General features: G+C 47.6%; 1 protein-coding gene and 1 long non-coding RNA gene across 3 annotated transcripts in view; one reads left to right on the top strand and one right to left on the bottom strand.

Moving 5' to 3' along the window:
- LOC109570667 (uncharacterized) overlaps positions 1-5,378 on the bottom strand; it is a 51,550-nt gene extending 46,172 nt beyond the window's left edge. For both annotated transcript variants that reach the window (XR_002182516.2, XR_011560703.1), the window contains exon 1: positions 5,195-5,378. This is a non-coding gene — a long non-coding RNA (uncharacterized lncRNA). The remainder of the gene's footprint in view (positions 1-5,194) is intronic.
- Positions 1-23,939, top strand: part of PM20D1 (peptidase M20 domain containing 1) — a 38,992-nt gene that overhangs the window by 8,422 nt on the left and 6,631 nt on the right. The window contains exons 2-11 of the mRNA XM_070767825.1: positions 5,513-5,726; positions 8,409-8,495; positions 10,011-10,243; positions 10,912-10,998; positions 12,117-12,250; positions 12,644-12,763; positions 13,553-13,628; positions 13,986-14,047; positions 14,258-14,336; positions 16,278-16,349. Of these exons, the coding sequence (XP_070623926.1) occupies positions 5,558-5,726; positions 8,409-8,495; positions 10,011-10,243; positions 10,912-10,998; positions 12,117-12,250; positions 12,644-12,763; positions 13,553-13,628; positions 13,986-14,047; positions 14,258-14,336; positions 16,278-16,349 (1,119 nt within the window). The 5' untranslated portion in view covers positions 5,513-5,557. The remainder of the gene's footprint in view (positions 1-5,512; positions 5,727-8,408; positions 8,496-10,010; positions 10,244-10,911; positions 10,999-12,116; positions 12,251-12,643; positions 12,764-13,552; positions 13,629-13,985; positions 14,048-14,257; positions 14,337-16,277; positions 16,350-23,939) is intronic.

The following is a 23,939-nucleotide window of genomic DNA, read 5'->3' as shown; positions in this document are numbered from 1 at the left end:
CCATTTTGTTGGGAAAACACAAATAGCAAATAAACATATGAACAGATACTTAAACTCCTTAATAAACTGGGAAGTACAAATTAACACCACAATGAGATATCATTTTCCAGCCACAAAATAAGCCAAATTATTCATCTGAAGTGTCTAGTGCTGGCGAGAAAGTGAAGCAACAGGAACTTACATGCTATGCACAGCCCAATGATGGGAATACAAACCGATTCAGCAGCCTTGGAAAATGATTCAGAATTTCAAGTTGAATACTCTCATACAGAACAACCCAGCTTTTCCACTCTGGGATATACACCAGAGAATCTCTCTCACCTGTAGCCCAAGAGACAAGTACAATGTATGTTTATATATTCACAGAATGCAATATCATGCGTAGTGGAATGTGAATAGACCACAGCTAGATATAACAGTATAAATAAATGCCACAAACAAACTTGTGAGTGAAAAAACTTTTCATAGGACTTTGGATTGCATGCTCTCATTTTTATGAAAGCAAGCAAAAACAAACTCTCCTCTCATACATATACATATATGTCAGGGCTCACACATATGTGGTAGAACTATTTAAAGCACACACATAGACACACACGATTTCAGATAGTGGTTACTTGGGCAGGAATTGAGGGATAGAGGCAATGGGTCACATACACATCTTCAGTGTTATTGACCATTGTGGGGAGGTCACAGTTGTTTGCATTATTATTTGCTTTACATAGTCATTGCATATACTCATTAACTTTTAAATATTACATGATAAGAGAATTTAAAGAATATTTAAGGACAGGGTAATATTCGTGATAATGCCGAAAGAAAGAAGCAGAATATAGAACTCTGCGTATAGTATGCATCTGTTTCATTTTAAACATACTTCATGTGTGAATATTTGTGAACGTAGGAAAAAACTGGGCAACATCAAAATATTATGAGTGGATATCTTTGGATATCGGGATGGCACCTGATTTTTTTTTTCTTTCTCTTTCCTGTGTTTTCCAAATAGTTCACAGGAGCATAAATGTATATTAAGTTGACAATTAAAATTTTTAAGTTTGGGGGGTAGTTCCCTGATGGCCTGGTGGTTAGGATTCCGAGCTTTCATTGCCATGGCCCAGGGTTCAATCCTTGGTTGGGGACCTGAGTTCCCACAAGCCCAGCAGCTTGGTCAAAAAAAAAAAAAAATTAAGTTTGGTAAGAATTAAACTACTTTTAATAAAAATTCTGTCAATGTCCCCTTTTAAAAAATCATTTCAACTCTATTTTTTTTTCACATTCAGAAATCTCATCTAATTTGTGGTGCAAAAAATAGACATATCCATTAGGACCTTGTACTTCCACAGAGTAGTTTTGCTTGAGGGATGACAGGGGAGGTGATAATGGCCCCATGGTGAAAGGACAGATGCTAACATGGCGTGACGGGGGCGCCGCTGGGACTATGACCCAGATTGGGGCACAGGTATACCTACAGCTCTGCTGCACCCCTGCCCCAACCCTCTGCCTAACTTCAGGGCAGACTCTGGCCAACAAGCAACTTCAGTTCAGTTCAGTCGCTCACTTGTGTCCGACTCTTTGCAACCCCATGGACTGCAGCATGTCAGGCCTCCCTGTCCATCACCAACTCCCGGAGTTTACCCAAACTCATGTCCATTGAGTAAGTGATGCCATCCAACCATCTCATCCTCTGTTGTCCCCTTCTTCTGCCTTCAATCTTTCCCAGCATCAGGGTCTTTTCAAATGAGTCATTTCTTCTCATCAGGTGGCCAAAGTATTGGAGCTTCAGCATGAGTCCTTCCAATGAATATTCTGGACTGATTTCCTTTAGGATTGACTGGTTGGATCTCCTTGCAGTCCAAGGGGTCAAGAGTCTTCTCCAACACCACAGTTCAAAAGCATTACTTCTTCAGTGCTCAGCTTTCTTTATAGTCCAACTCTCACATCTATACATGACTACTGAAAAAAAAACCATAGCTTTGACTAGATATACCTTTGTTGGCAAATTAATTTCTCTTCTTTTTAATATGCTGTCTAGGTTGGTCATAGCTCTTCTTCCAAGGAGCAAGCGTCTTTTGATTTCATGACTGCAGTCACTACCTGCAGTGATTTTGGAGCCCGAAAAAATAAAGTCTGACACTGTTTCTACTGTTTCCCATCTATTTGCCATGAAGTGATGGGACCAGATGCCATGATCTTCGTTTTCTGAATGTTGAGCTTTAAGCCAACTTTTTCACTCTCCTCTTTCACTTTCATCAAGAGTCTCTTTAGTTCTTCTTCACTTTCTGCCAAAAGGGTGGTGTCATCTGCATATCTGAGGTTATTTATATTTCTCCTGGCAATCTTGATTCCAGCTTGTGCTTCTTCCAGTCCAGCGTTTCTCATGATGTACTCTGCGTAGAAGTTAAATAAGCAGGGTGACAATATTCAGCCTTGACGAACTCCTTTTCCTATTTGGAACCAATCTGTTGTTCCATGTCCAGTTCTAACTGTTGCTTCCTGACCTGCATACAAATTTCTCAAGAGGCAGGTCAGGTGGTCTGGTATTCCCATCTCTTGAAGAAATTTCCACAGTTTATTGTGATCCACACAGTCAAAGGCTTTAGCATAGTCAATAAAGCAGAAATAGATGTTTTTCTGGAACTCTCTTCTTTTTTCCATGATCCAGCGGATGTTGACAATTTGATCTCTGGTTCCTCTGCCTTTTCTAAAACCAGCTTGAACATCTGGAAGTTCATGGTCCATTGTTGAAGCCTGGCTTGGAGAATTTTGAGATTACTTTGCTAGTATGTGAGATGAGTGCAATTGTGTGGTAGTTTGAGCATTCTTTGGCATTGCCTTTCTTAGGGATTGGAATGAAAGCTGACCTTTTCCAGTCCTGTGGCCACTGCTGTGTTTTCCAAATTTGCTGGCATATTGAGTGCAACACTTTCAAAGCATCATCTTTTAGGCTTTGAAGTAGCTCCATTGGAATTCCATCACCTCCACTAGCTTTGTTTGTAGTGATGCTTTTAGTTCTTTTTGGTGAGAAATGGCAACACAAGTCTGTGGCACGAGTATAGTATGTGGTGAAGGTCCACTTTACAGACCACGGAGAGCCGGAGCTGGGGAGGCTGGGGAGAGAGCCTCCCCTCTCCCCAGGTCAACCTTGTGGGAACCTGCAGGGAGGCAGTATAGAGCTGGGAGCAGTGGGCCAAGGTAGCCAGAAAGCCACACATCTAGGGTCTGTGCTGATCTGGGCAGTGGTGTTCAGATTAGCTGGAACTTCCTCACTTGTGTTTTGTTATCATCTTCAGAGTAGCACAGACTTGGGTCTTGATGTGCTTGAGCCTTAAGAATGGAGGGGCGGGGGACCCTACAAACAGGACCACACACCCTACCGGGAGTGTGGACAGAGGGCCAACGCCATTAGCTGCCCATAGCACAAAGGGCAGGTTCGGGGCAGGAGGCGGAATGCATTCCCTGGCCCCATCCCAGCAGGGAGACGGGAGGACTATGGTTCCCCTTGAGCCCACTCCCAGCAGCAGGCAAGACAGGGAAGGGGTGACAAGGGACCTCCTAGAGCAGCTGAGTCTCCCCAGCCCACCAGCCAGGGCCCGGCCCTACTGCCAAACTTAAGTGTGGCCATGTTAGACCATCCAGACTCAAGCCTGCTGTCAGCTGACAATGGTCACAGTGTGATCTCAGGCCAGACTGGCAGAACTGCCCCCAGCTGAGCCCAGCCCAAATGAGTGCCCCACAGATCATGAGACACAAAGTTGTTTAAGCCTCTAAGATCTGGGTATCTTGTTCTGACATGCATGGTTGGTTCCCTGAAATCAGAGCCAGGGGCAAATATTTCACAGGAGAGACACAATCCCAAAGGGTAGTGAGTGTGGGTGGAGGCTGGGCCCTGGTTCACCAGAAGTCACACAGTTGGCCCTGCAGCAGATGTGACCACACCCCCAGGACAGCTGAGGAAAGAGGAAAGAGGGGAAATGACCACTTTCCATCTAGTCTCCCTCTTCCCATTTGCCAAGTTTTTCCCCTTGGGGAGTGAGCTTCCACACCGTCAAAGGGCACCCCAGCCCCTTGGACAGCCATTCAGAAACCCAGGGGCCCTTCAGTCCACCCACAGCCAGAAGTGGCAGAAGAAGCAGCTGAAGGAGACTGCGCTCTCCCCAAGCGCCAGGCGGGAGGCTAGAGGGTCTAAGCTGGACCCCAGGTCAATTCCATCTTTAATATTCTAGGGATTAAGCTGCGTAGTGAATACAGAAATGTTCATTTTATTATATTTACATCTTTCTACATGTGTGAAGTTTTCATAATATTGTTTCAAAATTCTATTGAAAAGCAAGTATATGATTGCAGAGTTTTTTTTATTTTGGTTTTTCAAGTAGGATAAGTTAAAGAGTTGGAGCAAAATACTTCCTTTCTGAGCTTTTGCAAACACCAGGAGTGTGAATTTGCAAGTTTGGTCATGACTAGTTACTGACCGTAGGGCACTTATGAGTTTTTTTTAGAGAATTGTAAAATGTGAAAGTGATATCATATTAAATTGCATCAAGGGATCTGAAAGGAAAAGTTTTTTTGGTTCCAAGAAATCTAATTTTAAGTGTATTTTACAAGACTTTTTTTTTTTCCAGAATGACCCTCTACTCTGAAAGCTATCACATTTCAGTTTGTTGGACACACTGAAGTTAGTAATACATGAAAGTGAAAGTTTAGTCGCTCAGTCGTGTCCGACTCTTTGTGACCCCATGGACTGTAGCCCACCAGGCTCCTCCGTCCATGGGATTTTCCAGGCAAGAGTACTGGAGTGGGGTGCCATTTCCTCCTCCAGAGGATCTTCCCGACCCAGGGACCGAACCCGGGTCTCCTACATTGTAGGCTAGATGCTTTACCGCCCGAGCCACCAGGGAAGTCTAATAACACATAATCTTTCTAAAAATCCTTCAGGCAAAATGCATTTGCCTAGAATTGCAAAAATGGAATTTAACATTGATATCAAAAACACTTCCAGCGAATTCCTAAGCAGAAGCAATCCTTCTGTTCCAAAATACTTTAGAATAATGTCCATGGACAGAACAATATTGTCCTGATTCAAATGAAACCGAGCCGAGTGTTGGAGAGCTCCCTCAAGGTACCTAGGAGAATGGTCAAACCCTAAGCTTCAGAGGAAGCGAGATCAAGGTCTGATAAGCTTGGTTCATTTACTTACCTCTTCCCCCTTTTATCTGATTTGTTGTCACGAAGAAAGGGATTGACTAGCATCTCAAAGCAGAGGGTGAGACGCACGCAAGACCTGCTGGGTAACTAACCTGGTGCCCCACTACACCTCAGCTCCACCGCGACCCGCTACCCGCTGGAGGCCACAACCCCCGAAAGGCCTTGCGGGCCTGGGGCAGGGCAGTCCATGGATTGGTGGGCCAGCGTCTCCAGGAGAGCGGCGATTGGCCAGCTCTGGGAATGGGCGGGGCTAAGGCAGTTGCGGGAATTGGAGCCGTGAAAGGGGGAAGAACTCGGTCTGCGCGTTTAGGTCCAAACTCCAGCCGCCGACTGGCAGCGAGGACGTGAGAGGAGCATGGCTCGGCCGTCCGTCTGCCTGCTGGCCTCGCTGTCTGCGCTGCTCCTAGGTATCGCCGCCGTCTCCAGATCGAAGGGCCTGCGGGGCACGGAGAGTCAAAGGGAGCCGCGAATCCCTTCTCAGTTCAGCCAAGAGCAGCGCATCGCCATGAAGGAAGCGCTCAAAGGTGAACCCTGGTCCCCTTCACCGCTTATTCTCAGATAAAGGTCCCCGTCTCCTCGGGCCAACCCGTGACTCCCTTCCCCTGCCGCAGAGGTCCGCCCCTCGAGCTTGAGCTCCGCAACACCCCACCACCAAGCCCCGGACCCATTTCCGGCCCCTGGAGACCGCACTCTGCTCCTAGACCTGCCTTCTGGGGACTCCAGGGCGTTCCTTGCCTACCCTGGAAGCTTCAACTTCGCCCGGGTTGACCAGGCTGTCATCCACCCCACCCCACCCCACCCCCACACCAACCTCCGCTTGCCTGGAACATTACAGCCTTTAACCTTTGGCAGTCTTCACTTGTTAAGTTTCTTAGGACTAAACGATCTGAACCTTATGTACCCATGAGGAAACTGAAGTTTAGGTCAGCTGAACCATCTTCCCCAGGACCCTACATCTTGGAGTAAGCACTGGGTGACAGCCTCTGTTGCCTGTAGGATCCTGCGGGTTCTAGATGGCTCCATAAAGAAGTATGGGGCTGTTGCTGAGGTGTGAGATGTTCCTAATTTCCTCTACCAATTAAAGGACATCTTTCCCCTAGACATCAAACCAAGCTAAAAACTTACTTACCTTCTCAGTCTGCATTATCCAGGAGAAAAGAGGTGGTGGCTCAATATTGAAAGGATGGGAAGGACACGGGTTCAATCCCTAGGTCGGGAAGATCCCCTGGAGAAGGAAATGACAACCCACTCCAGTATTCTTGCCTGGGAAATCGCATGGACAGAGGAGCCTGACAGGCTGCAGGCGTCAGTCCATGGGGTCGCAAAAGAGTCAGGACATGACTTAGGGAATAAACAACAATGAAAACAATGAGATCCTTCCTCACCGTTGGGCTTACCTTCAGTCTTTTCCCTTCCATTAAGTAATGGATTGAAAGAAACTGCCTAAATAAACCTGCAGGTAAATGCAAAAGCTAGCCCTTGTTGTTAAATATAAACTGTGTTTGTGCTGGAGTGATAGGCCTGGGAGGCAGAGCAGGGCTTTCCCAAAGCATCCTAGTGTAAAGAGTTCTCTGAAAGGCATTGGGCAGCCATTCACCAGAGTCTCTTTGCACAAAAGAAAGCAAAAGCTAAATAAGAAACTAAAATACAGACCTCATAGCACCATGACTTAGAACCCCAAATATATGGAATATTGAAGTCACTCAGTCATGTCCTACTCTCTGTGACCCCATGGACTATACATATAGCCCACCAGGCCCCTGCGTCCATGGGATTCTCCAGGCAGGAATACTGGAGTGGGGTTGCCATGTCCTTCTCCAGGGGATCTTACCGACCCAGGGATCGAACCTGGGTCTCCAGCATTGTGGGCCGAGGGCAAAACATCTGAGTTCAGATCTTGAGTCTGCCTCTCAATCTCACATAGGCAGTTCCTTTAGTCTTTTTGAACCTTGGCTTCCCCACCTATTGGTAGGCTATGGTGCAGGGTTGATTCTTCACAAAACTGAGTACAGAAGTCAGAGGCCTCCCTTGACATCAAGCTGCTCTGGGTATTTTTCTTCCTACTGTTTTTGGATAGCCATCTAATCAGATTGACTTCCCTGGTGGCTCAGACGGTAAAGCGTCTGTCTACAATGCGGGAGACCCAGGTTCGATCCCTGGGTTGGGAAGATCCCCTGGAGAAGGAAATGGCAATCCACTCCAGTACTATTGCCTGGAAAATCCCATGGACAGAGGAGCCGGACACGACTGAGTGACTTCACTTTCTTTCACTTTCTAATCAAATTATCTTATGACCCCACCCCCACCCCCTACTGTTTGCATTTAACAGTGGAACTCTAAGAATATAAAACCTTCCCCAAGGAATGAACCTAGTGACAACTCAAGAACTGGACTTCTGGGTAGAATGGATTAGATCGTTTATGACAAAGGAGCTTGTTTGGGAGCTTCTAAATCCCCGCCCCCTTCCCAGGCATCATGTGCCCCCAAAGCTGACTTGGGCTGAGATCAATGACACTCTGGATTAACCAGTCTGTGAGGAATAAGCCTACTCTCTGTACACAAAGAGTACTCCCCTTGTGGCTCAGATGGTCAAGAATCTGCCTGCAATGCGGGAGACCTGGGTTCAATCCCTGGGTTAGGAAGATCCCCTGGAGAAGGAAAAGGCTACCCACTCCAGTATTCTGGACTGGAGAATTCCATGCACTGTATAGTCCATGGGATCACAGAGAGTCAGACACGACTGAGGGACTTTCACATACTCACTGTACACAAAAAGATACAAAGCTTTGTTCGCAAAGGGACCCAGGACAGTGGGCTCCTTGGATTCATCAAAGGGTTGGTGGTTTCAGAGGCAGAGTGAGGCCTTAGCAGCAATTTATAGCGGCTTCCCACTTAGGATCAAAATTTACTCCTGTCTGACCTCCCCCACCCCATGCCAGTTTGGACTTTATGTTCCTTTAAGAACCATATTAGCCTAAACAAAGGACTTGAGTTTAAATCCCAGTTCTACTGGACAATGTTGAGCAGCTCACCTAATGCTTCTAAGCTTGTTTCCTCACCTTTGAATTAGGGAAAACAACAATGCCTACCTGGAATGATTGTTTTGCCCTCCACAATAGGATAATGAGTGCAAGAGAACTTTTTATGTACACAGGGCTGTGGAAAAATCAGTGGTTGTTATCATCTTCCATCTCTGACTCCAACAGGTGCCATCCAGATTCCAACAGTGTCTTTCAGCCCCAAGGAGCTCAACACAACAGCCCTGGCTGAGTTTGGAGAATACATTCGTAAAGGTCAGCCACAAACCATGGGAAAGGGTTAGGAGAGGTAGCACTGGAGACACAGTGATTTTACAAGGTGATAAAGAAGTTTATCTTGTGACTGACCAGAGGGCAACCTAGTGTGCTTGGGCCTCTTTGGATGTGTTTGTATACAAGGGGGAGGGATAGAAGGGAGAGTTCAGGAGTTAGAGTAGACACAGAGTAGAGACTAGATTCACCCTTTGAAGAACCAAGGCAATTTAGCCATTGGGTTGGCTGTCAATTTTTGCCCTTTAATGTCAGTCAATAAAATAAAAAGATAGGACTTGGAATTCCTTCTTCATTTGCAAGTTTCCAGAACTGCACCACGGGCTCCTCCCCTCCCTACCTCCATACACACACCTACAGCCTACACACAGGCACACTCCACCTACCCAGGCCCTGCTCCAGATTCATTACTAACACTGAGCTGCTAGGCAGTCAAAAACTTTAAACTGTCACATAGTTGCTCTCTTCTCACCCCACTGTCCATGAGCTAAAGAAGGATGGGTCAAGGGGAAAAAGGAGACTTGGAGCTCTCCCTCCCCATAGAGAAAACTCATGCAGAGTAGTGAGCCCACTTTACTAAATCAAATAAAAAACAGCCCCCTCTCAAGTCATCAGGAGTGGGAGAGGCTGGCACAGCACAGCAAGTAGTCCCTTCTCTAACACTCTGGGATGGGCAATTGGGGTGGGGTGGGAATCTGGGATCAATCCCCAGTGGCCAGGCTGAAAGTCTTCACTAAATATGAAATAAAATTGGGAAAGAAATGTTCAGCAATAGTAGACTAGATAAGCAGGCTGACAAGAAAAAATGTTTATTCTTCTTTAGTTTTTTGTTTGTTTGCCTGCTTGCTTGTTTTCAGTTATCCACAGAGGCGTGTATGGATTCTTCCAACACAGCACAAAGGGAGATCAAAGTTCTTTCTCCCATGCTTCTAAAGCCACCTGTGTTATTACCTATCTGTAACTAGCATAGTTGACCCTGAGAACACTTGAACACGGAAGTATGGCCATGTGCTCGACAGGATCATCTTTTATCTCCATATAACACAAACATTAGGAGTATTGTTTTGCAAAGGAAAAATATTTCTGATTTTTTAATATATATAGATAAGAGTCATGTTTGGTTCCAAATAATTTGGATACTGGGGCCTATTATATTTAAAATTTAATGTAATCCTAGTCTGCATCACTCTATAACTTGTATTTGTGACAACATTAGAGGTCGGGTCAGTCCAGATCTTGAGCTCTTATCTGTCATAAATGATGTGGTCTTGATATGCATGTGATTACACAGTAATAGCACATTGTAATATGAGGAAGAGATATTTCAGAGATTGTCTGGGCGAATCAGGAATCAGACTAGCTTTGGCCCAGAGGGCTTCCTAAAGGAGGCTGCCTGTTTTAAAGGGGAGGAAAAAGGCAGGGAGAATCAGTTAGGAGGAAAACCAAAGGCAACTGTTGAATCTGGCTTTCTCTCATTGCTTTGCATCTCTTTGCTTCTAGTCTTTCCTACTGTGTTCCATACCAGCTTTATCCGGCATGAGGTCGTAGGAAATTACAGCCACCTGTTCACTATCAAAGGCTCAGACCCCAGCATGCAGCCCTACATGCTCCTCGCTCACATTGACGTGGTGCCTGCCCCGGACAAAGGCTGGGACGTGCCCCCCTTCTCTGGGTTGGAGCGTGATGGCTTCATCTATGGTCGAGGCACACTGGACAACAAGAACTCTCTTATGGTCTGAAATGCTGTGTTCCCTCTGCCTTAGAGTCCTAAAGATCGATCCAGGGTGGGAGTGCTCTGCTAACCCCTGGGAGGTGGGAGGTTCTGGTAGAGAAAACCTTGGTGCCAGGAGATCTGAGTTCCAGTCATCAGTTGGTCACTTCTCTGGGTCCTGATTTCTCAACTGTGAAATATAGATCAGAGTAGATGATCCCAGGTACCCTTTCAGCTCTGACATTGATAAATTTATGCTTTTCTCCAGGCGGGGATGGTTTTATGTGAGCTCTGTTTCCCTACAGGGATTCCCAGGTGGTTCAGTGATAAAGAATCCACCTATCAATGCAGGAGATGCAGGAGTTGTGGGTTCAATCCCTGGGTGGGGAAGATCCCCTGAAAGAGGAAATGGCAACCCACTTCAGTATTCTTGCTGGGAAAATCCCACTGACAGAGGAGCCTGGTGGGCTACAGTCTGTGGGGCCACAAAGAGCCAGACACAACTGAGTGACTGACCATGCATACACCCGCTGCTTCCCTCCATTCCATCCCTGGGGCCATTTTAATGTGTTCTCTCTAAAAGGAATCACATCCTAGCCCTGTTCCCAGCTGCTGAATATCTCTGATGCCTTGGTACCACCACTTAGATAATAAGCCTTTCTCTTCTCCCATTGTCCTTCTGTCCCCCAGGCAATCCTGCAGGCCTTGGAGCTTCTGCTGATCAGAAACTACATCCCCCGAAGATCTTTCTTCATTGCTCTGGGCCATGATGAGGAGGTAGAATGCCTTCATCCTAAGCCTATCTCTGGGTCCCCTCCTTGGGGAGGGAGTAAGCTTCACTTTGGTCCGGTTTGCTCCCTGGCTGCACAGTTTGCCAACTTCTCTGTGGATATGTCTTCTTGCCTGGAAAATTCCATGGGCAGAGGAGCCTGGTGGGTCACAGTCCCAGGAGTTGCAAAGAGCTGGACACAACTGAGTACACACACACTGTGCATGTGTCACCAGAAATTTCTAAGGACTTTGACCAAAATGTAGATGCCTGGGCTCTGTGCCACAGACTTGATGTTTTTTTTCTATTTCTTTTTAAGAGCAGTTTTAGGTTCACGGCAAAAATTAGAAGATACAGAAATTTCCTTTCTTCTCCAACCCACACACATGCACAGCCTTACCCAATATCAACGTCCCCCACCAGAGTCATACATTTGTGACAACTGATGCACCTGCCTGGACACATCATAGTTACCCAAAGCTATTGTTTACATTAGGGTTCACTTTTGGTGTTGTACACTATAATGGTGTGTCATTATGGTATCGTACAGAGTATTTTCACTGCCTTAAGAAACCTCTGTGTTCTGCCATTCATCCCTCTCTCCTTCCCCAAACCCTGGCAACTGTTGATCTTTTGACCACCTCCATAATTTTGTCTTGTCTAGAATGTTATATAGTTGGAACTATACAGAGTGTAGTCTTTTCAGATTGGCTTCTTTCGCGCAGTGTTATGCACAGATCTGAATGTTTAACAAACTCCCTGGTGACATCTGCAGTAGGCACATAGTCCATCAACTACACCTTGAGAAACACCAGTGTAATGGGAAGAGAGAGAACAGGCAGATCAATGAATGTGTTTTATTTCTAATGATGCCACTTATTTTGACCCTGGGCAAATCACTTCATACTCTGGGTCCTGGTTTCTTAGTTTGGGAAATGAGGGGGTTGGGCCCTTCCGGCTCTGACATTCCAGATTCTTTGAGGCAGGATTGTTGAGGGCCCTGTCCCTCATGAAGGAGCCTGGATGGGGAGGCTCTGGAGCACCCAGCTATGCTGAATGGGTCTCTGTGAGCTATCTCTGGAGATCTGACTGAGGAGAACTGTGGCTCTGGGTTTAATATCTGCAGATATCAGGGATAAACGGGGCTCAGAAGATCTCAGCCCTGCTACAGGCAAGGGGTGTCCAGCTAGCCTTCGTGGTGGATGAGGGGAGCTTCATCTTGGACGGTTTCATTCCCTACCTCAAGAAGCCCTTTGCCATGTGAGTATAGCACCCCAGCCCTACCTCAGAAGAGGTTCTCACATGGGAGTTGACCTCAGTCTGGTTATCGATAAGCCTACTCCTCTTGCTTTAATCAACCTGCTCCAGGATTCTTGCCTGGAAAATCCCATGGACAGAGGAGCCTAGTGAGCCACAGTAGATGCGGTCACAAAGCATCAGACACGACTGAGCCATATACACAGGCACGCACTTGCTTTAATCACCCCAAGCTTTGACCAAGTCTGAGCTCTCCTTTCCCTATCTCTTCTAAAGTAAAACTCTTTAAGCAGCATGAAACAGACCTCTTGGCTTACCAGACCCCTGTACAGATGGGCCTGGGGGTCATTCAGGGTGGGAGGAAGTCAGGAGGGCCTTCTCTGATCCTTCTTACAGGGTTTCCGTTTCTGAGAAGGGTGCGATTAACCTCATGCTGCAAGTCAACACGACTACAGGCCACTCTTCAGCTCCTCCAAAAGAAACAAGCATAGGCATTCTCGCAGCCGCGGTCAGCCGGTAAGCGATTCCCGGCCTTGCTACCCACACCAGACTCCCGCTAGAAGACCTGGCACTTCCCCACTTTGAGTTGAGGAGGTTAAGCTTCCTGTCCTGATGGTGGGCTGAGAAGCCACGATGGAGGTTATAGGGAGGACAGAGCTAGCAGTACCCTGGCAAGGGTTATAGGTCAGAAAAGGACCTATCCATATGGCAAGCAAGGGCCAGCAGACAAAAGCTAGGTTAGGTAGCTGGAATAGTCCAGGCCAGAAATGATAGATCACAAGCTGGAAAAGAACCATCTAATTTCTCCCCTTGCCCCAGCAAGATGACTTCAAGATAAGCAAAGGCTGCTGTCTGTGGATGAGGACAGCAGGGTTTGTAACAGCAGAGCTTACCTCTGGCTGGTTTTCTTGGAGAGTAGGAAGAAAAGCTATATTCTTTCAGCTAAATATTTAACTATCTACCATGTTCGAGACTTTGTGTCCAGTAATGGGCACGCGGTGGTGGAAGAAACGGACAGTCCCTTTCCTCCAGGAACTCAACAGCTAGTGGGAGAGGCTGACAGCTTTGCTACAGTGTGGTAGGTGTGATGAGACGGGGGTGCCCTCTCTCAGACTTGGTATTCGGGGACAGCTCCTGTGAGTGCAGTAGAAGTAGCCCCACTTGTGCTTGGAGATCTGGAATGGTGGAGGTGATGGAGCGGTGAGCAGGAGACCTCCTGGCCAGGCCTGTGGAAATGTCCTGTCTCTCGTCTTCTCCTTGGACTGCTGAGTTGGGTGAGTCTTGAAAGCTCCCTTTCTCTTCCAGACTGGAGCAGACACCAATGCCGAACATGTTTGGAAGTGGGCCATTGATGACGGCAGTGGAGCAACTGGCAAATGAGGTGTGAGGAGTCTCACAGACTCTGGTCAGCTGTGGAAGGGGAAGAAAGGGTGGTGGAGAAGCCGCCTTCAGAGTAATAAAGGGGCCCTACTGATAACCAGTGCTATGCCCATTCTCCCCTATTTCCAGCTGCTGGCTGGGCCAAAACACAGCTTGTTCATTGGGGCTGTTGGTGCTCAGGCTGAGAACCTGAGCCCCAACACCAGCCACTCTGAGGGAGGTGGCTCCCACTCACCCTTGAGGCTACTGCCCCAGGCCCTCGAGGCGGGTCTAAAGCAAGGACAGGCCCAGGTCCCGAACAGTGAGCCTGTTATGCTGACCCCTTTGAAACCCTCTGACCTGGTGCTTTCCTTTTCAGTTTCCCTTCCCTACCAATATAGTCTTGAACAACCTGTGGCTCTTTCGACCCCTTGTAAGCAGGTAAGGTTTTATCTTTCCGTTCCTCACATCCCCACCCCAAACCTACCCACTTCCCCATCTCCTCTCTTTGGCTTAACCAGGCCTGACTAACCATCCCTCAGCCACCAGACACTACATCTAACTGGTACGCAGGACATCCCTCCTAGTCTTAAAGATCTCCAAGGTTCAGGAAAGGGGGTATCCTACAACCCTCTCTTCCTTTTGCCTTAGGTTGATGGAGAGGAATTACATAACCAATTCGCTGGTCAGGACCACCACGGCGCTCACCATGTTCAATGCCGGGGTCAAGGTAACGCCACCTGACTCCTCCCACACACCCCTCCATCCCTTGGCTTTATCTTCTTGGCTTCTCCTTCCTTCTCTGGCTACAGTTTGGATAGTAGGAAGGCTCAGTGCTGAACTGTCCTATGTCATCAGATGGGTAAACCTCAGGAGCAAGGGTTCTAACTGACATCTGCAAACTCCATGAAGTTCCTGGCCAAGTTTCATGTATGTGTGTTTCAGAGGCCTCCCTCAGGTTCTTTGGGACTGTACCCGTTGAAAAACATAACCATTACACTGATGTGAAGAGACATTATTTGGGAGTTAATTTTTGTGACCTGTACTCATTTAACATGTAATATATTCATCTGGCATTTTGGTCATGTAGGCTAAAGATTCCCAACCTCTTTACCACCTTTTTATTATTCTTTGTCATGTTTTGAAAGCTTTATTCACCTCACAAATTTAATGAATGATTAATATCCTTTCCCTGAGTTGAATTAGAGAAACTCACCTACTATTTTAAAAATCTGTAACATTTGTGATGTATACAGCCTTAAAATACATACATTGTCATTCTCCAAAATAAGGTAAATTTTGGGTGGCCTTCAAATATATAAATTCTATATGAGATTTACTTTTTTGGCTTGTGGGATCCTACTTCCCTGAGCAGGGATTGAACCCTGGCCCTTGGCAGTGAGAGTGTAGACTCCTAACCACTGGACCACCAGGGAACCCCTAAGGTTTACTTTTATAGAAATAAGTCTCAGGTGAACCAATACTTTGATAAAGTTTTTTTCTGAGAACTATTTTTCAGCAAATCGGTCTACTTTCAGCTAGACCAAGCCGCTAAGGAGCTTTTCTGTTTGAACTAGCCACACTAGCTCACCAGGGCTGAGACTTTTCTGAAATCTTGAAAGGAGTTAGACCGTTCCAGTTTCTACCAGTACCACCAGTGCAACGTCAAGGAGGATCATTCACCCAATGCAGCCTTGCGGAGCTCTGCTAACGTGCAGCCCAGGTTGAGAATAAGTGAATGGTGCCTCAGAATTCATCTCTGCTCTGGCTGGTCGGTGTGTTTGGCATGTCAGCCAGACCTGAGCTGTTTTCACCAGCTGCCTAGAGAATTCACCAAAATAATAGTACTGTGTACTATGTCCTTGCATTTGAATGGTGTTTTTATCTGTCCAGAATACTTTCACATCTGTTTTTCCATTTGGTCCTCCTAACAGAGGAGGAGCCAGCTGAGAGACAGAGACACAAAGAGGTTGTCATATCTGAAAATCACACAGCCAGTTTGTATCAGCCCAGTTCTCCTGGCCCTAGCCTCGTGCTTTTTTGCACCATAGCAGTTCAAAGAAAGATACACAATTGGGGAATCTCCTCTCTCATGGGCTCTGAGGAGAAATTCCCTCCATAGCTCAACCCTCTTTTCTAATTAGTCCTGAGTTTTTTCCTCATCAGACAGAGAACAAAGTTCACAGTAGGATATGGAAAATCACTACCACCCTCGGTTATAGTGATCATCCCCCTCAGGGCTTAATGGGGCCTCAGAGGCTCTGGGGTGCCCCTCCTGAGTGAGAACTGACTCTGACCACTGCAGAACTGCCCTAGGCACCCTGGGAAAGAGCGCACATGGAAGACCGCCTGCAGCACTGTACAGGCCAAAACAGAGGCGTCCTGGCAGCCCCAGGAAAGCGGTCTTGCTCTGAGCAGCTCTCTGTGAGCCCTCCAGGACCAAGAAACATGAAGGTCTGGCCTGAAGCAGAGACAGGCCACTAGCATTGAACATAACCACATGTCAAGGGCCCAGAGAAGACAGTGGCTGGCTAAAAATATTAAGCCTTGAGTTCTTCAGTCAAATCAGCTTCCTCTCCCTCTACTGGTGGTAATTGGCTTTTCCTGGGCAGGGGTCAGGTGTGAGGGACTAGAGGTCAGCTCAGGCCAAGGTTTGTGGTTCTCTCTCCAGGTGAATGTCATCCCCCCTGTGGCCGAGGCCATCATCAACTTCCGACTTCACCCTGCACAGACTGTTCAGGAGGTACGTACCATGTGCTCCCGAGGACTGGCTCAGCCCCACTGAAGTGTGTCCGTTGGGACTGGGCGGACCTGGCCCAGGGCCTTATTTGTTCAGTGATTTTTCAAAGGCTTCCTATGTGCCGGGTGCTTGGCTGGGATAGGAGATCTCTGGCTTTAGGGAACGTGGAGTTTAGGAGTGGGAGATGAATGATGATAATTAATGATAAATAGGAAATGATAATAGTAGCAACACAGATAGTGGGTTTGCTGTGCTCTTGGCACTGTTCTCAGGTATACATATACTATACTATATACATAGGATATATATACACACACACACACATACTATATACATGTACAGTAAACATATACTATACATATACATTTAACCCCTGCAGCCGTTCTGTGAAGTGGGGAATGTATTATCCTCATTTAACAGGGAAAATGGAGGCACAGATCCCCACAGCAGGTAAGTAACATGCCCAGTATTATACATCCAGGACCAGTTCCAGAGTCTGTGCTCTCAGCCTCACACTATACTAGGATTATAACAATTAGGGATAAACAAATTACCATAGAACCTGAGCCAAAAAAGGGGGCTGATGCTACCTCGAAGAACAAAGGAAGTCTTTTCCAACCACTAGAAAGGACTTAAAGGACAAATAGGATTTGCTAGAAGTTGGCCATTCACAGAGTGGGACACGACTGAAGCGACTTAGCAGCAGCAGCAGCAGCAGGACATTCAGGGTACAGGGAAAATGAAATCTAAAGAGTAGTATAATTTGGGGAAAAGTGATGGAAGATGAAAATGGAGTTGTATTGATAGTTTGGGGCTCAAGGCTTTGTGTGCATGCCAACGAGTTTGGGCTCTAATCTGTGGACAAATGTCAGAGGTCTTCAAACAGGGCTGTGAGAGACTCAGGTTCTCTTAGAGAAACACTGCTGATGGCGATCCTGAGGAAGCCTTGAAGTAAGAAGAAACAATTCAATTGTTGCAGCATCTCAGGCAGTGCGTATGGAGGTCTTAACTGAGGCTATGATCATGGGGTAGAGTAGGTGCCCGCAGAGGAGTGAGAGAGAGGTGGCTTCATCAAAATGCAGTGTTTCATGATTGGTCGTTGGGTAGAGTAGGTGCCCGCTGAGGAGTGAGAGGTGGGCTCCTCAGGACGCAGTGTTTGATGTTAGTTGGTCATTGCGTAGAGTAGGTGCCCGCAGAGGAGTGAGACATGGGCTCATCAGGACGCAGTGTGTGATGGTAGCTGGTCGTGGGGTAGAGTAGGTGCCCACAGAGGAGTGAGAGGTGGGCTCATCAGGACGCAGTGTGTGATGTTAGTAGGTCGTAGGGTAGAGTAGATGCCCGCAGAGGAGTGAGAGGTGGGCTCATCAGGACGCAGTGTGTGATGTTAGTAGGTCGTAGGGTAGAGTAGATGCCCACAGAGGAGTGAGAGGTGGGCTCATCAGGACGCAGTGTGTGATGGTAGCTGGTCATTGCATAGAGTAGGTGCCCGCAGAGGAGTGAGAGGTGGCTTCATCAGGATACAGTGTGTGATGTTAGTAGGTCGTTGGGTAGAGTAGGTGTCCGCAGAGGAGTGAGAGGTGGGCTCCTCAGGACGCAGTGTTTGATGTTAGATGGTCATTGCATAGAGTAGGTGCCCGCAGAGGAGTGAGAGGTGGCTTCATCAGAATGCAGTGTTTCATGATTGGTCGTTGGGTAGAGTAGGTGCCCGCTGAGGAGTGAGACGTGGGCTCATCAGGACGCAGTGTGTGATGGTAGCTGGTCGTGGGGTAGAGTAGGTGCCTGCAGAGGAGTGAGAGATGGGCTCATCAGGATACAGTGTGTGATGTTAGTAGGTCGTTGGGTAGAGTAGGTGTCCGCAGAGGAGTGAGAGGTGGGCTCCTCAGGACGCAGTGTTTGATGTTAGATGGTCATTGCATAGAGTAGGTGCCCACAGAGGAGTGAGAGGTGGCTTCATCAGAATGCAGTGTTTCATGATTGGCTGTTGGGTAGAGTAGGTGCCCGCAGAGGAGTGAGAGGTGGGCTCCTCAGGACACAGTGTTTGATGTTAGTTGGTCATTAAGTAGAGTAGGTGCCCGCAGAGGAGTGAGAGGTGGCTTCATCAGAATGCAGTGTTTCATGATTGGTCGTTGGGTAGAGTAGGTGCCCACAGAGGAGTGAGAGGTGGGCTCATCAGGATGCAGTGTGTGATGTTAGTAGGTCATAGGGTAGAGTAGGTGCCCGCAGAGGAGTGAGAGGTGGCTTCATCAGAATGCAGTGTTTCATGATTGGTTGTTGGGTAGAGTAGGTGCCCACAGAGGAGTGAGAGGTGGGCTCCTCAGGACACAGTGTTTGATGTTAGTTGGTCATTGTGTAGAGTAGGTGTCCGCAGAGGAGTGAGAGGTGGGCTCCTCAGGACGCAGTGTGTGATGGTAGCTGGTCGTGGGGTAGAGTAGGTGCCCACAGAGGAGTGAGAGGTGGGCTCATCAGGATGCAGTGTGTGATGTTAGTAGGTCATAGGATAGAGTAGATGCCCGCAGAGGAGTGAGAGGTGGGCTCATCAGGACGCAGTGTGTGATGTTAGTAGGTCATAGGGTAGAGTAGGTGTCCGCAGAGGAGTGAGAGGTGGGCTCATCAGGACGCAGTGTGTGATCGTAGCTGGTCGTGGGGTAGAGTAGGTGCCCACAGAGGAGTGAGAGGTGGGCTCATCAGGACGCAGTGTTGCCGGGGTCCTGCCCTGGCTGATCCAGGGTATTCGAAGGAGAGACGGCATAGGCGAGGATCAGGATACAATAGCTTCAATTAGATATTAATTAAAGATATAAAGAGTAATAGAATAAGGATAGCTCAGTAGGAAAATTCAGTGGAGAAAAGAGGCTGAGTAGCTTGGTTTACGCGGGAGACCAATAAAACTTCAAGACAAGAGGTTTGCACCACTTACGTAGGCCGCAGGCGTCCTTCCGTTCTCCCGAAGGAGAGGAGACACTGAGGCCTCCCCGGTCGGATCTTAGAAGCCCAGGCATAATTAGTAAGCATGGTGGGTTCCGCGCTCCAGATGGAGACTCAACCAGAGTGAGAGAGAGAGCGACATGGGGAGACCAGTATTTCGAGAAACTGATCCCAATTCTTTATTTTCCAGAGTCTGTTTTTATACACTGAGATGTTATACAAAAGTCACGTGGGGACAGCAGTCCTGACTTTTATTAAAGTCAGGTGCTTCACACAAATGTATACAGAGGTCTTAGGGGTGTTACATCATCTTCTGGCCAGGGGGGCCTGCTGACAATTTACAACCCTCTCCTTGTGACAGCGGTCAGTCAATCAGGACACTTATTTCTCCAGGGCTGATTATTCTCAAAACAGACGCCACCCAAATAAAGTTACATTCCTACAGGGTGAGGGTGTAGTGGGTTTTAGTTAAGGAAAGAATTTACTTAGCCTAAGGTCTAACGTGATTAATATCAAAGGTTAATACTTGTTCCTTCTATATATTCATTAATGTGTGTAAGGGCAGGGGATATGGAGACTTAGCAACAAACATTGGCTCAACAAATGAAAAACCCTTCACCAACACAATTTCTAATTAGCCCACTATACTTATACTTATAGTTTTCTAACTTCTCTAAAGAACCTGTTTTTAGAGGGTTTAAAGCATCTCATGCCTCTCACGGTTGGGAGGCTGTGAGCAATCACATGTGGCCGGACAAGCCTGTCAGGCAGGCTAGAGAACCTTCAGAGGAGTTTGTAGGTTAAAACAGTCTTATCACACCCAGGAATTATTATTAACTGGAGCTCTAGGTTAACTCCTTCTCCCAAAGAGGTCGTGGGGGACAGCCCCCCGTAAAGTCAGAGATGTAGGTGAGAGCACAAAGTAGTAAAGTAGGCAGGCTCTGGTTATGGGGGTAGATGCTTGAGGATTTCCAGGGGGACTCCTGAGGCTCGATCCCGCCTTTGCGTATGTCGAGCCTCCTTCCTCATGACCTTTGCCATGGGCGGAGTACCTCACTCTGGCCCCCAACACAGTGTGTGATGTTAGTAGGTCGTAGGGTAGAGTAGATGCCTGCAGAGGAGTGAGAGGTGGGCTCCTCAGGACGCAGTGTGTGATGTTAGTAGGTCGTAGGGTAGAGTAGATGCCCGCAGAGGAGTGAGAGGTGGGCTCATCAGGACGCAGTGTGTGATGGTAGCTCGTCGTGGGGTAGAGTAGGTGCCCGCCGAGGAGTGAGAGGCCAGCTCGTCAGGACGCAGTGTGTGATGGTGGTTGGTCGGGTGCTGGTGCCTGTAACCAAGATTGGGAATTCAAGAGGAAAGCAAGTTCTCAGAGAAATATAATGGTTTAGAAATTTGAGAGGCTTCTAATATATTAATAGACAGTTATAAATTCCTTAGATCCAAAGAGATAATAGAGACAGAGGCTGGAGTATTATTAATTGAAACCTGTAGAGCCAATAAAATACCATGGGAAGGGTGTGTAACTCCTTGGAGAGACGAGGTTGCAGACAGACTTGTGATGTTCTGCTATGAACATCAATTTAAAAGTTAGAAAAATGAATGTGTAACTGCAAACCAAGATGAGCGCTATGAGGAAATGGGGCTGCTGCTATCGAAGAATCTAAGAAGGAATGAGAATCTGTCCACAGGTCAGGCAAGACTTCCCTACGTGATATCTGAGCTGAAAGCTAAAGGGTGAGAAGAAATACACAGAACGTTTGACATATCTAGGAAAGACTAGCTTATTTAAACATCAGGTTGAGCTAAAAATAATTCAGAAGGTAAATCTGATCCTTCCAAAAATGATCAAAAAAGCCCACCTGACAGCTATGAGATGAGCATTATATTCCAGGGTTAAGCAAGGTGAGGGCCAGGTGGTGTTTCCTGATGATCCTCCTGGCGGATCCTCAGGGGTCTGCCACGCTTCAATTTCTATGGTCCTTTCTGCCTGGGGCCTTCCCTATGGAGGATGCTGTGTCCTTGCACAGGCTGGGGGGCGTGCCCGCGTTGCAGGGGCTGGGGCAGCCTGCCCAGAGTCACCCAGCATTGGCAGGGGGCTGGGACAGTGTAAGCCCTGGGCTCTGCTGCTTTTCATCCAGTGCCAGCCTTTGTCCTCTCCCTGGGGGCTCATGGGGCCAGGAAATCACTGAATTCCCCTCACTGAGCTTCTTTCCACCAGTTTTTTTCCAGCCTCATTCCAACTCCATGCCCTTTCCAAGGGCTGTTTTCCACCAGCTGGGGCTTTCATCTCCCCAGGTTCTGGCACGCTGCCCTCCTCTCCAGTCCCCTGCCGCAGTGGCTTTCCTTCCCTGCCAATCTGATGAGATCTCTGGGCTCCGTAGGCCCACCCTGCTCCCCTGCTCCCCTGCACCCATGGGGAATGGAAAGCCCCCATCACCCCAGGAGCACACAGTACCTCTTCGTCCTGGTCACGCCTCTTCCTCATGCCCTGATTCTAAATGGCTCCCTGAGCCCTCTTCGTCCATCTTTACCTGGTCTCACCCATAAGTTTTTCCAGGAAGGATCTGAATGAACTTTGTGGCCCCATCTGTGAGGAACAAGAGCCTTCAGAAACGTAACACACTGCCACGTGGGAAGGAAGGCTTGTCCTGTGGCCCTAGAAGGGGAGAGAGAAGGCCACTGGGAGATGTTTCTGGGAGCCCCCACTTAAAGCAGAGTTTTGGAGTATGGCACCGCGCATGATAGTGAGCTTCTCAGAGGCTGGATGTCCACCTAACTAGAGTGTTTTACAGAAAATTCCTGTCTTCCTTCATTTATTCATTCACTGTTTATTCAATGGCTACTGTGGGCTAGACATTCTTCCAAGCACTTGGGAAAATGGTGAACAGGCCAAGATTCCCATTCTAAAGATGTTTACATGCTAGTGGCTGTAAGTAATCAAATATATGAACAAGTGGGAGAAGTAGGCACCACAAAGAAAATCATAGGACAAGGTGTCACGAAATGGTTGTGAAGTGGGGTTGGGGCAGTAAGCAGCTTTGTATCCATGGTCAGTCCTCTCTTAGGGGCTTCCCCTATGGCTCAGCAGGTTAAGAATCTGCCTGCAATGCAGGAGTCACAGGAGAGGCAGGTTCAATCCCTGGGTCGGGAAGATCCCCTGGAGGAGGAAAATGGCAACCCACTCCAGTATTCTTGCCTCAAAAATTCCATGAACAGAGGAGCCTGGCAGGCTACAGTCCATGGGGTCGCAAAGAGTCGTACGTGACTAAATGACTGAGCACATACACAGTCCTCTCTCGTGAGGCATTTACACCAAAACCCAAAAAGGAGCAAAGACCTGGGAACAGCATTCAGGCATCAAGAGCACAGGCCTCTATTCTCAATAGAGGTGAAATCCTGCTGATGGCTCGAGTACTATTGATACTTTATCCTGTGGACTCTACAGAATATTTTTAAAATAAATAAAAGAGTATGAGCAGGTTAGATGCTACAGGAAGCCGTACCTCAGTTCATCATTAAGAAGATGCTCATCACAGAGTACAAAGATGAGATGGATTGAAACACATGATGGTGAGCTTTCTGCCGCTGGAGATACTGAAGCACAAGCCAGTGACAGCCTGTCGTGGTTGTTTTGATGACCAGCCTCACAGTAGGGTGGAAGCCGGTCTTGCTAACTCTAAGTACCCACTGTCCTTGCCCTCGAACTTATTCACTCAAGAAGAAAATACAGCTTAGCCTAAAATAGAAAACAACATAATGTGGGAATACGGACTGTAGGAGCTCAGAGAAATGAGGAATCAATGTGCTCTGCCTTTGAAGTCCCCGTTACCGTTGATGAATCCCTCCTCTTAGTCCCGTCCTTGTGCCTCTGATCGTTGCCCAGAGTGGTCCCTCCCTTCTAAACAGGCAAATAACAACTAACATACATTGAGTGCCAGGAACCAGCCTAAGCATATTACATGCATCCAGTCATGGTAACAAGCACCTTACCAGGTAGGTGCTGCTGTTATCCTTCTGTTAACAGATGAGCAAGCTGAGACGCAAAAAGCTAAGGAGCTCACGGAGTGTCACACAGCTGTGAGTGGCTCCACGAAGCACAGAGCTGAGTCTCTGTGCATGACCCCTCCATGCTCAGACTGTCTCTTGCCTCTTCTCCATCATTCTCATATCCTGCCTTCAAATTCTGGCTCAAAATTCATACCACTAAGAAATCTGTCTTAAATGAGCACCACCCTCTTTCTGGCTCTGCTGCTGCTGCTGCTGCTGTCACTTCAGTCGTGTCCGACTCTGTGCGACCCCATAGACAGCAGCCCACAAGGCTCCCCCGTCCCTGGGATTCTCCAGGCAAGAACACTGGAGTGGGTTGCCATTTCCTTCTCAAACGCATGAAAGTGAAAAGTGAAAGTGAAGTCGCTCAGTCGTGTCCGACCCTCAGTGACCCCATGGACCCCATGGCTCCCCCGTCCATGGGATTTTCCAGGCAAGAGTACTGGAGTGGGGTGCCATTGCCTTCTCCTCTACTCAATGCCATTTCAACCTGCAGGCACTTTGGAAACAGTAAACAACCATCCTTGTGAAGTCAGATGCCCAGCCCAGCGATGCCACCTCTATAAACCTTGGGCAAATTCCTTAATGAGACAACTCCTGTTGTTTTTATTATTATTATTG

This window comes from Bos indicus, chromosome 16, assembly GCF_029378745.1.
Source record: "Bos indicus isolate NIAB-ARS_2022 breed Sahiwal x Tharparkar chromosome 16, NIAB-ARS_B.indTharparkar_mat_pri_1.0, whole genome shotgun sequence".
NCBI lineage: Eukaryota > Metazoa > Chordata > Mammalia > Artiodactyla > Bovidae > Bos > Bos indicus.
The sequence above is the reverse complement of the archived record's forward strand: the minus strand, read 5'-3'. Positions and strand labels throughout refer to the sequence as shown.